We start from the raw sequence: 13,013 nt of genomic DNA, 5'->3' as shown, positions 1-13,013 counted from the left end.
AACTTTCACAAAACGTCTGGACAGACCCCTGACAACTAATCAATTCAATCTTATTGCATCTTTGCAGTTTATAAAACTTTTCCAATAGTGCTATTTTTGGTACATTTTAACAATTAAAAATGTTTAAATTTTTTTTCAGATGAAATTCTTGTAGCTCTAGCGGCAAGAACATGGGACAAAGATGCTCAAGACTTCGTGAAGAATCTTAAGCATAGACGGTAAAATATATAACTCCTGAAACATTTAAGTTTTTATTCGATTCCTTTGAATGAGGTTTTGTTCTGACTTGGAAATAATTTATTGGCGAAAACTGACATATTCTAGTCTACGGTAACAGAGTAACGGACTCAGTGCCGACAGGGTATATTCATGTTGTCTATGTGAACATGATGTTGGTGTGTATGTGTAGTTCCATGTATATAGGTGTTGGAAAACTACCTAATGATTTCAAGTCTTTCATTATTTGTTTTAACTTGTTTTTTTTAAGAGAAAAGATATGACTGATGCTAGTCATTTTGAAATATTTACAAAAACACAACATTTACTTACGTACGAGAAAATTTCCGTTTTGGAATCAGCGTTAAAAAGCGTTTTTATTGTTATTCGTCTTGAAGACGCAGTGGTTTTTCCTTTACCAAAACTTATTTGATTTTATTTTAATTTATTTTTAGAATCAGAGTCAAAAATGTGTTTGTCATAATCGTTTGATATGAAATACTAAAAGAGAACTCTTACATAGGAAAAAAGTTATAAATGGAAATCTGTGTCAAAGATGCGTGTTCGTTGCTAGTCGTTATCTATTAAATGCAAGTTGAAAACGCCCGTTTCCTTTTTGGAATTAATGTTGTAAATGCATTTTTACTGAAGGTGTGCAATAAAGCAATGTATCCGGCATTTTTTTTAATCGGTGTAAAAATCCGCATTTTTATTTATCTTTCTCAACTGGTGCACAATTGTAAACTATTTGTTCGCACACAACAAATCTTTTTTTTTGGAAATCAGCGTCGAAGATTGTCTTTGAAGCTAATCGTTTTTATTTGCTGCAGAAAATAAAGAGGCTGATGTACGTACATTATATTTATAGTTTAAAATCAGCGTTACAATTCGAAAAGAACAAAATATTAGTCTGAATAGTTTTGGCGTTGATTTCTATCACAATATTTTCATGATACATCATCGCATCATGACTCATGCTCATACAATGTCGTTGATATTTATCGCTTTATAATTACTACAAGAAACTTTTATGCTAGAATAATACAGCTAAAAATATAACTATTTGTTAATCCTTTAATTTTTTAATCAAAAAAACACAAGAATGGAAGGTTTGATTTGAATGTTAAATTGTCCGTTTATATTTGACTTTTATTAACAAAATTATATAACGATTTAGCATTTGATAATTTTAGGTATGGTTAGATTACGCGTGACCTAGCGATCGAGACGATTATAGACGATCGAAACACGTGATTTAGCGTCGATCGAGACACGTGGTGTAGTTACACCTAAGAGTAACACGTGCAATCGATTGTAGGTAGGAAATACCTAATAGGTTTCCTTTTAGCAATATTTAAAATCTACTATTGTGATAAAGTTAGCAAGAATTTATGAGGTACATTTTGATATAATTCTATCAATGTTTTATCCCATCATTTTTTTCTCATGATTATGTCTAAAATTATTTTATTCTAAATACAATTTTTATGAAATTATAGATACTATGAAGGAAGAATTACTTTAGTTGCTTACTAAAAAATAATTTATGTTACGCATTGATAAGCCTCTTGATTCATAATTGGAAAATTTATTTATTTATTACACATAAGAGATAAATTAATTGGATTTTTTTTGTGCGGCCCACCAAGAATTTACATTTTATGAATGCGTATGTTTAAATAATATATTTTTTGATTTCGTAGTTTAAAGATTAAAATAAAATATTTCAATCATTTAAAAAAAAATTTCTTAAAACAAGATTTAGTGTTTTAAAAAATCAAATGCGTTAAAAGGAAATTACCAAATGAAATATCTTTAAAATTTAAAAAACATTTTTATCTTAATTAAGCAAATAAATTAGCAAGAATTTTTGATTATATGTTTTAATCACGACTGAGCATGAATTACTACATAAAAGTAAGAGGATATGTTTTAAAAAAATATATATTTAATTAATTATAATATTGGACAAACATATTTTAAATGATTTAAATAAAAATATTTTTAATAATATTAATAAATAATAAATATATTTAAAAAAAATTTAAATCTATATTTCTTAAAACAGCTTCATGGCTGTTTTATGGTTGTTAGGTATTAAAACAATATTACTGTTTTCAAAGTAAGAAGTAGGAGCCTTAACGTAGCGACATCTGGTTTCGAAAATATAAATTTAACTTGTATAATTTTAAAGAAATATCCAAATTATGTATAACGATTTAATATCGCATTTATTGCAACTTTAAAAAAATATATTGAAATATAATAGAATATTAAAATGTGTAGACATCAAGAAAAAAAAATTATTCCAAGATGGAAAAGAACAAATGCGAAGTATGTGAGGAAAGAAAATTAGAATTTTTGCTCTTATATTAAGATAATAATTCCTTTTTAACAGCATAAGAAATTTTTTAAAGTATCTTTTTTCCCGGGTGACTAAGTTATATTACTGCGATAGATAACTAGGTTGTATGACGACGATTTAAACCGAGAAACTTAAAGTAAGTTTAAGTTTGTCAACTGAATAAAATAGAATCTTCTTTTTTTTTAATACTTATTTTATTATTATTTCAAAACATGATGTTTTTTGTCAACAGACATAAGAAAAAATGTGCTGTTTGCTACCCTAAATCGTAAGAAACTCATCTGAATTGGAAAACGATGGTAAATTAAACGTTTAGTAGAAAGAAATGTCTTGCCTGCTTTAACTCTATTAAGTACCTTTTCTTCGCATTTTATTTAATTGAAAAACTGCAATGAAGAGCTAGTTTAAAGAAATAAAACACTAATAAGACTAAAAAGGAAATGAAAATCAAATTTTAATTTATAATACGTTTTAATTCCTAATCATAATTTCTAATTCCTATTTTATTTTAATTATGCTTATCAAATATACAGTATTAAAATAAAATAATAATTAGAATATTTTAGACGAATAATTCCAACAATTTTGCGGAAATTTTGAACTAATTTTAGTCATTTATTATGATTACTAACTAATCACTAACTACTAGCATAATTATGTTTAAATTATGTGTGTATACTACTCAAAATAAATAAGGAAATAAAAAGTATCCAATATTATTGATTATATTGTTATTGATTAAAAATTAATTGTTTAATTCAATTAAAAATTACTCGTCAAATCTTGTTTAACTGATATGTCTGAAATGTTGGTTCATTAATTTTTTAAAAGTTTACATTTTTTAAAATAAATCTTAGACTATTTTAAGAAAAGAAATATTTATCAGTTTTTGAAAAATTTATAACCTTTCTCAAGATTTTATCAATTTTCTACGCTTTGATTTTTACAAAGGGTATCATCCCTTTAACTTATATATTATACTCAATCCAGGGACTAATAATATCTATGGTTCAATCTAATCACAGATATATATTAGTGTGAAAGATAGTTTTACGACGAGCATTCCTTCATATTGCATTACTTACTTTAAGCATGCCGTGCATGAGTACACCTTGGTTTATTCCAGCCATCCGATTTTTTATTTATTTATTTATTTATTTTCTTTTATTTAGTAGCAGTTTGATTTTATTTAGAAAAACATCTTCCTTTTTGAAAAACAATCAAAAATGCTAAGGTGAGGTGAAAAAACAGTATTTCGTGAGTGATATACTGAGGAACTATATTTTTTGCGTAATTTAATGTCATTTTATTTAATGATATTTATACTTTATAACAAAAACAACATTCCAACTTTGTGTATTAAATGAACAATCTAATAAATTCCCAAACATATACACATATTAATTAACTTCCTTTTTAAAGAGCATATATATGAATAAACTAAACAGGGCATTTTACTTAATATATTACTCTTACAAAATGAAAAATATAATTTTTTTTCTAAATATAAATTTTAAAAAAAAATTGTGAATTACAAAAATAGTTAAATAGTTTAGCTGGCATTTATGCTTAATATGTATTCAAAATCAAAAATTAGTATTTTTTAAACCAAAATAAAATTTTCTATTATCCATATAGTAAAAACTCTGAAAATACGTATAAAAATACCCTGGTAACTAAGGTGAAAAGCAAATGAGCTTATGGCGAATCTTCATCGAATTAATTTAGAAAGCCTTCACAACCAGTAAAAATACATAATTAATTAGGGTTCATTAAAACCTTCATAACCAGTTTGGTTATCAAATGGTTACTAACTTTATCTTTCAGTTTATCCAAACGTTTCTTTATTTTTAAACCCGTCATTACTATCAGTGATTGCGATTTATCAGGTTTTGATTTGCAATCCGCTGATGTATTTATCTAATTTTGTTTTGCATTTCGAGAAGAATTACAAAAAATAAATATTAAAAGCGGTGATTCAGGAACACCTTTGCTCATAAACAAAGTAATACTAGTCCTTATTGTTTTCTGCTTTGTTTCTTCTGAATGCTTTATTCTGCGAAATTTTTTATTTTAAGCATGATTTTGCTGTTCCGTTTCGTTTGCTGATGTTTTGTTTTGAATGTGTTTTTCTTTACATTTTTTTTCTATAATTTATTGTTCTTATATTTTACTATATCTTATTTTTCATTTGCTTATTTTATTTTATATATTTTATTTTTGCACATGTCTAGAAAAAGAGCTGAAACAGAAGAGGATGTAGCAGCTGTAGAAGAAGAATAGCAATAACTCGAAATATATTACGCCAAAAATTTTCCTCAAAATTGTCAGCATAAAACTTATTGCTAATTTCGCTTACTAACACAATCGAACTAACTCAATTTAGAAATTAATTCAAAATTATTCAGCTAACCGTGCTAGAGTATAAAATATTTACTGCTTAGTGCAATTGAATTAGCTTGATTATTCGCTAAACTTCTAACTTTCTTAACAAACAATATCCTTATTTCTATTATAAAAGAAAGAAATTAAAAGAGTATGCTACTAAATAATAATGTTCTTAAAAACACAAAAACTTTTCAAATTATTTTCAGCAATACATTATTATTTTATATAACTGCTAATACGTCTAGAAATTTAAATATATTATTTATTCCTGTTTTTTCAGAATGAATCGATATATTAATTAACTAATTGCACTAAAATATTAACTGCTCAACGCACTGAAACTAGATAAATTATTAAAAAAAACTTCGGCAATGCTTTGCTAATAATTTTTTTTTATTTAATTTAAAAGAGACAGAAACTAATTTTATCAATCACCCTTTAAGGCATGAAAACCGTACGAACTATTTTCGGCTACGCATTATCCATTTACATAATTAATAATAAATTTAAGCGTTGAAAGACCTTATTCTATTTTAAATATAAATTAATTCCAAATACTTTAGCTATTTCTGTTAATAAGGTATAAAATATTAACTGCTTAACGGTATAAATTAGCTGAATCATTCTCTAAATTATTTTTATACTTTTAAATTGCTTTACTAACATTTTTTATTTCTCTTAGAAGATAGAACAGCAACAACTTAGGTAAACTTTGCTAATAGAGATTAAGAAAACGATTGCAATTTGTATTGTCTTCCAGCACAACAGCTCATTCAAAATCATTAATTAATCAAAAGCCGCACCAATTATTTTTGACTATACTTAACTGAAATAAAAAATTAACAATAAATATAGAAATTAAAATACTTATTTTTTTTCTACAATATGGATCAAGAGGTTCTAGAATGCTATGTGACTTTTTAATTTCACCTTGACATTGCTAGAACTGGCTGGAGTTAGAGCTTGTGATAGAGATAATTTGTAACGTTTAATTATAAATGAATACCTCACTGCCAATGGCTTTTGCTTTTTATTATTTATTTAAAAACAAATTCTGCATTAGTGTATATTTATTACCAAAAGCTGAAAAACAAGGCCTATTGTCCTTAAATTGTTATGAGATTATTTAAATATAGAACTCTTTGTAAAAAAGGACACTTTTTGAATAGTCGGTAGTATTCCAATCTTACAAAAAGAGAACTATTTTTCGCCAATGTATAACTCAATAGATACAAAATTGTCATATCTAAAAAGAATTGAGTAGTTTAAGTTGCATTTGGAAGCATTTATTTATTTTTTAAGATAAATATACTAAGGGCAAAGAAGTTAAGTGCTACAGCAAGCTATAATTAAATAAATTAAGTACTTTGATTTACTTTGGATTAAATAAATTCACATTCTTCTAAAAATAATCTGCAGCGATTCTGCAGCAGTTAGTGCAGTGAACTACGCTAATTTAACTGCATAGATTTGAATAAAATGTTAATATTTTTTGAACCTAATGTAATGACATTGTTGAATATTTTAATATAATACTGTTTTATGATAATACTGTCTCATATAATGCAAATAAAAATTATATTTGCTAGTTTAGCGAATAAATTGAAAAATAATAGAACTTTTTACGACCTAATATATATTTACCAAAATCTTATTTACATTGTTTCTATAGGGAACAAAATATAAAGATTAGCTTATATATAAAAATAGTTATCACTACGTCACTAATTAAAAAGTATATAAATTCTGATAGTTTATAATGATGTAGTTTAAAAACTTGATATTGTTTCTATTAATCTATAGTTAAAATATTAAATATCTGTTCCAATTCTTGTAGCAAAAGATAACTTTCGGCTTCAAATGTAAGTTAAAATGACGTTTAATGAAAAAATACTTGTTTATCAGTTCAAGTATTTGACGTCGCCGATACGAACTTTTCACTAAAGAAACGTATTCTTTAATATAATAATTGGGCTGTGAGTTACAATATTTCATTACCCTCATATTCTTTTATATAAAAATGTAGTGACACTTTTATTTTACTAGAAAGTAAATTATATGTCCATCTACTAACTCTTTGACACGGTTTATACACGAGATGAAGAAAAGTGGCAGAAACAATTAATTATTTATCACGTCAAATATTTTACGATATTTAATTTTGTTCATGCTTTATTCTTCTTCGATGAACTTTTATTTTAATTAGTAATTTTAAGTAATTTTATCGCAATTTTTAGAACTTTTAATATAAGATTCATTTCAACATTGTCAGAAAAATCTTTCACTTAATTATCCGATCACCTAAATAATTCTTCCATATTTTTTGTATAAAACGTTAAAATTTAAAATTTATTTATGACTTTACTTTTATTTAATCACTAATAAATCATTTTATCGTAATCTTTAGAACTTTTAATATGAGATTTAATTTAACAGTGACAGAAAAATCTTTCACTTAATTATCCGATCACCTAAATAATTCTTACATATTTATTGTATTAAACGCGAAAATGTAAAATTTATTTATGACTTCACTTTTATTTAATCACTAATAAGTCATTTTATCGTAATCTTTAGAACTTTTAATGTGAGATTTATTTCAACAGTGTCAGAAAAAATCTTTCACTTAATTATCCGATCACCTAAATAATTCTTACATATTTAATGTATTAAAACTGAAAATGCAAAATTTATTTACGACTTTTATTTTATTTTATCACTTATAAATCATTTTATCGTAATCTTTATAACTTTTAATATGAGATTTGTTTCAACAGTGTCAGAAAAATCTTTCACTCAATTATCCGATCACCTTAATAATTCTTACATATTTATTGTATTAAACGTTAAAATTTATTTATAAGTCTGAGTAATTAATGTATACTAACAAATTTATTAAATTTATAATTAAAATAATTGTTTTATTTTCTTAAAGTTTCATTATATTTTACCAAAAATATCAATTTTATTTGAGTAATTCTCATATATATTTACTTTACTAAAGGTTAAATAGTATTTGTCTATATCTTTATTAAGATACACAAAATAAAAATATAATTGAAATACTCTGATAAAAAATAAAAAGAAATAAAAGCATAATAATCTGAAGAAAAATTTGTGTATTAGTGTGTGTTGAACAATATTTAAAAAATAAAATATTACAAAAAAAACATGAACTTGTCATTAGATCGAAAAGAATTTTTTCTTCTCCATACCTGTAAAACAAGCTAATAAAACTTGCCTAAATTTGATATTTAAAAAAATATTTCATGCGTTTAGTTTTAAATTTAAGTCTCTGTTTTATAGCTTCAAACAACACATTTAAGGACAAGCGCCTTGTATTTTATTTAACTACAATATAGTATAGTATTTTTCTTGATTGTAGTATGTAGTAATAAATAAATTATGCTGCATTTTAATTTGCTATTAACATAATTTAAAAGCATTATTTTTCTGCTGTGCACTGATTCCTTCCATAAAAATGCTTAGCACAACCAGATAAAGATTATATATTAATGCATATATGAATGAATATCTATATAAATATATATATATATATATACATAGCTCTCTTATTAGAATGAAGAGCTAGCCCAACAATATTGTGGTTTCAATGTTCCATTTTTCATGTAATTATAAAATGTACTAAAGTTATCTATTTGGAATATGTATGTTATACATTCTGTTTTGTGAAATTTTGTAAAATATCCTTGTTACACATCTCAAAACTACTCTGCACAATTTTCATGAAAAATTATTTGATGGCCTCTTAATTATTGACTAAATCCTGTTCGTAATCTATAGGTGTATTCATAATTTATGTTATGGTAGAAAATATATTTTAGCCATGAAAAATTAAAATATTGACATAACTTTGAGCTTATATATAAATATGAAGATTTAAAAAAGAAAACTGATTAAAAAAATATTTTTAATGCAATATTTATACTTTGCCTGTTTTTTTAGATAAGTATCAGATTAAGTTATGATATTTCTGGAAAAAAAATTTGTTTTTGTTTTACCTGTTTGTTTTAAAAATTTTAAAACACGCACATCAACTTTTAAAAAGCAAATTTTTTTTATCGTGATGTAATCTTTTTGATACAAAGATTTGATTTGAAATTTTAATTAAAAATGTACGATATTTATGCATTTAAAATATGCTTTGCGTAATAATTTTCAATTCAGTAGGTTAATTAACGAAATGAAAACTATTCGGTTTTCTAATGTTTAATATTTCTCTTAACGCTAAATTCATTTTTTCTGAAATTGGTATTAATTTTTAGCCCTGACATACACTGTAAAAAACTGCGGTTAGAATTAGCATTCTTTGTTTTACAGAAAGAAACTTTTAAAAAATTAAATAACTGACCTGTAAGTTTCTATATTTCTGAAGAAATACATCATAATATTTTTAGAATGAACTGATATAATGATAACCTTTTAAAAATAGAAATTTAAATTTCTAACAAAATTGTTTTTCAAAACTAAAATGGTAGCTAAAAACTTATTTAAATGCAAATTTGTCATTTTTTAAATTTTTATACCTGGGAACTTGCCACACTTTTTCAATTAACATTTTATCTATCGCTGTAAGACATAAGACATTTAAACAGATCTAATTAACAGTTTTTGAAAATGTTTTTTTTTTGTAAAGTACATTGACTCACTTCCAGTTAATCACAAAATATTAATTTTATACAAATGATATTACTAATGTAACAAAGCATGATTGAGTAACAAATTTTTAAATTGCTAACTATTTAATAAATTAACAACTTGTCATTTTGTCACCATTTAGCTTTTTTGTCCATATTCTTGTCTTGTCGTGCACCTAAAAATGAAAAACAAAATAGTCAAAACAAAATTCCTTTTTATTTATTTTCTCTATTTAGTTATTAATTTGTAACTGCAACCATGTATTGCATTATCAATGATATGTAGTTGAAGCAAAACTCTTCCTTACTATGACATTCAATTCATAAGATGAAAAATATCCTAGAAAAAGTTGCTAATTTTAATATATATTTTTCGACACCAGTAACATCCCTGAGCTGGATCAATGCATCCTATTACTGAAAGCCTCCATACGGTTTTTTATAGGTAGTCCGATCAGACTAGTAGTCAGATCAGAAAATAGATATTTACTTTCCGAACGAGTCATTTAATACAAAATCTAGTTAAAGTAAGAAAATGGTAGCAAATATATGACTAAAAATTTGTTTTATTTATGAATATTATTGGTTTGCCTTATTCACTTGTCAACCACTACAGATTCAATTTTAAAATATGTAAGATAAATTTCTCTCAGTTACTTTTATAAAAGGTTTTGGGTTCATGCACACAACTGGTTCACTTTTTAAATAGTCTGCTCGGACTACTCATAAAAGACCGTGTGGAGGCTTTTTGATGTAAGAGGTGATGGCTGGATCAACGCATCCTATAACTGAAAGCCACCATACGGTTTTTAAAATGTAGTCAAATCAGATCACTATGAGAGTAAACTTGTTCACAAAAGAACCATTTTATAAAAAAATCATGGGAAAATAAGAAAGTGGTAGCAAATATATATCTAAAAATTTGTTTAATTTATGAATAATATTAGTTTGTCATATTTACTTGTCAACCACTACAGATTTAATATTTTCAAATATATACGATAAATTTCTCTCAATTACTTTTAAAATAAAACTTTGGCTCATGAGCACAACTGGTTCACTTTTTAAATAGTCTGAACAGACTACTGATATAATACCGTGTGGAGGCTATGAGGTACCAACAACCGTGAGGAAATTGAATTATAATTGCGGACTAAAATATTTTATATGATCATATTTTTATAAATATATTTTATTTATTTATATATAGTATATGTTAAAAAAAATTTCAATGAACTTAATTATGAACATAAAGCCTACAGTTAAACAAAAATAAAATTTATTGTTAAATTCGTAATTATGCAGTGTGATAGTAAGAACTAGACATTGCATTGATTTGTATTCACCAGCTGTTGAAGATGTGGTTGTAATTAAGAGGTCATCATATTACTAAAAGCATTATGTGTGTCTGGACTAACCTAACTAGACAGAACCAAGATGAACATATCATCAGGTGTCTGAACCACCCTTCCTCAACACAGCTTCAAACATCCTTCAAAGTGAGATGCACACATAAATTGTACATAAGCTTTACGCACGCTGCCATGCCACTTTACCAAAATTTTTAAAAACATACTTAAATTTTGGATGTATTTTATATACATTTTGAACAAATTATACTGACAATCAAAAATTGTCGTTTAAATTAGTGATTGAAACGCTTTTACACATTCTACAAGTTGTATTTTTGGCTGATGAAATCTAACTTTGCATTAAATTCTAGTTTTCCAGGAAAGTTGTGTTTTATCTGAAAATTGTGTATAGTTTCTGTTTGAAAACAAAATACTTAATTTTTTGTTTGCAAAATATATGCTACACAAATTTCTGTAATCTTAGAAAAAGCAAATTAACCATCCGCTATAATATCAGTTCTTTGAACCATAATATTGAGGAAATTTTCTGAAGTATAAATTATGTGTTTGAATTAAATGTTTCCTTGAAGTTGAACTTTAGTATCGTGCTGTTAAAATTAAGAATGCAGGAGTTCTGGGAATCAAATCACATTCCAAATTTTCTTAAACTTTTTAAATATATGCTATCTTTTGACTGCCGATATTTCAAACAATCTAGTTTATTGTTTTCACGACAAGTTATAATTCTTTATTTAATTATAACTCTTTTTATAACTTTATTTTAAATATCACTGTCAGGAAAAAAAAACTACTAATAAACCCCCTACAAATATTAATATTCCATTCATGTTTTTTCTGAAACGTACAGTATCGCGTACAATTGTACCAATCATATGCTTTAGAATATGAATTTTCATTTTAATGAAAAAGCTACGATAAAAATACAGTCAGAACAGCTTTAGAAAATAGTTTACAATACAATTAAAAGTTTGTATTCCAAAAAATTTAATTAACAAAAACATTTTGTTCATTAAAAAAAGAACAATGCAGAATATCTATACTTTTCTCTCTGGGATTAAAAACTGATTGAACTTTTTAAGAATGACAATTATTATAACAGATTTAACGATTTAGAGCTCGCTCCAACGCATTTCGTGTCACCACCCTATAGTTATATAGCAGAAAAACATAACATTTCACATAGATACGCATTGCTCTTCACTCCGAATATGAGTATAGGGATTCTATCATTGCTTTCCATCTCACTCTATTTGTAGGCAAATATTTTGCCTCTCTCCATGTCTTTCTTATTGTTTACAATCATCTTACTCTAAGTGTTTTTAGGCCTTCCTCTTTTTCTATTGCCCTGAGGGTTCCCATCATAAACTTTGTTTGCATTAAATTTTTCAAGATATTAGGATTCGGCACACCTGTAAAGTTGCGTAAAAAGTGCACAATTTCATGATTCGACTTCCAACAATATTTGTAATAGCGTATGCCTATTTTCGATTCAAAATAAATTTGAAAAACTTAAAAACCAGCAACCTTTTTAAGGAATATGATTTTTTCCTCTGCATTCTCAGACTATATTTATATAAATATGAATTTTAAATAGATTCGTATAAATCAAGTGATGTAATGCATTGTTTGTTATAAGCTGTTTCTTTAACAACCTGTATCAAGCATGCATGTATTTAATAAGATAATATAATTTCATATAAGATCGTACACTTTTTTATGAAAGGTAAATGAGAAAAATAAAATTCATAGGAAATCATTAAGGATTACCATTCTTTAACAACTATATGTTTATTTTGATTAGATACTTTTTTCTCATCAAGTCAAAAGCAAAATTTTCAATATCTGCTTCCCCTTTTTTTTACAATTTGCAGTTTTAAAAATTAAACTACCAAAATCTTCCTAAATCCTCAATAATTATTTTTTGATAATCCACTTTATTTCATTTGTCAATCACTCTGTTTCAAAACGAAACAAGTTTTTATTTTTACTTTCTTGGAAAACAAGTATTGCACT

At 25.4% G+C, this 13,013-nt stretch overlaps 1 protein-coding gene across 2 annotated transcripts in view; it reads left to right on the top strand.

Moving 5' to 3' along the window:
* Positions 1–4,995, top strand: part of LOC107441121 (BAI1 associated protein 3) — a 108,256-nt gene extending 103,261 nt beyond the window's left edge. Inside the window, exons 31-33 of one of the 2 annotated variants that reach the window (XM_043046309.2) lie at positions 140–218; positions 2,814–2,880; positions 4,816–4,954. In XM_043046309.2, the coding sequence (XP_042902243.1) occupies positions 140–218; positions 2,814–2,853 (119 nt within the window). In that variant the 3' untranslated portion in view covers positions 2,854–2,880; positions 4,816–4,954. Of the gene's footprint in view, positions 1–139; positions 219–2,813; positions 2,881–4,815 lie in introns of both variants that reach the window. The other variant, XM_043046307.2, reaches the window with a different exon arrangement.
* Positions 4,996–13,013: the final 8,018 nt, after the last annotated feature.

This window comes from Parasteatoda tepidariorum, chromosome 9 (assembly GCF_043381705.1).
Source record: "Parasteatoda tepidariorum isolate YZ-2023 chromosome 9, CAS_Ptep_4.0, whole genome shotgun sequence".
In the NCBI taxonomy this organism is placed as follows: Eukaryota; Metazoa; Arthropoda; class Arachnida; order Araneae; family Theridiidae; genus Parasteatoda; species Parasteatoda tepidariorum.
The sequence above is the reverse complement of the archived record's forward strand: the minus strand, read 5'-3'. Positions and strand labels throughout refer to the sequence as shown.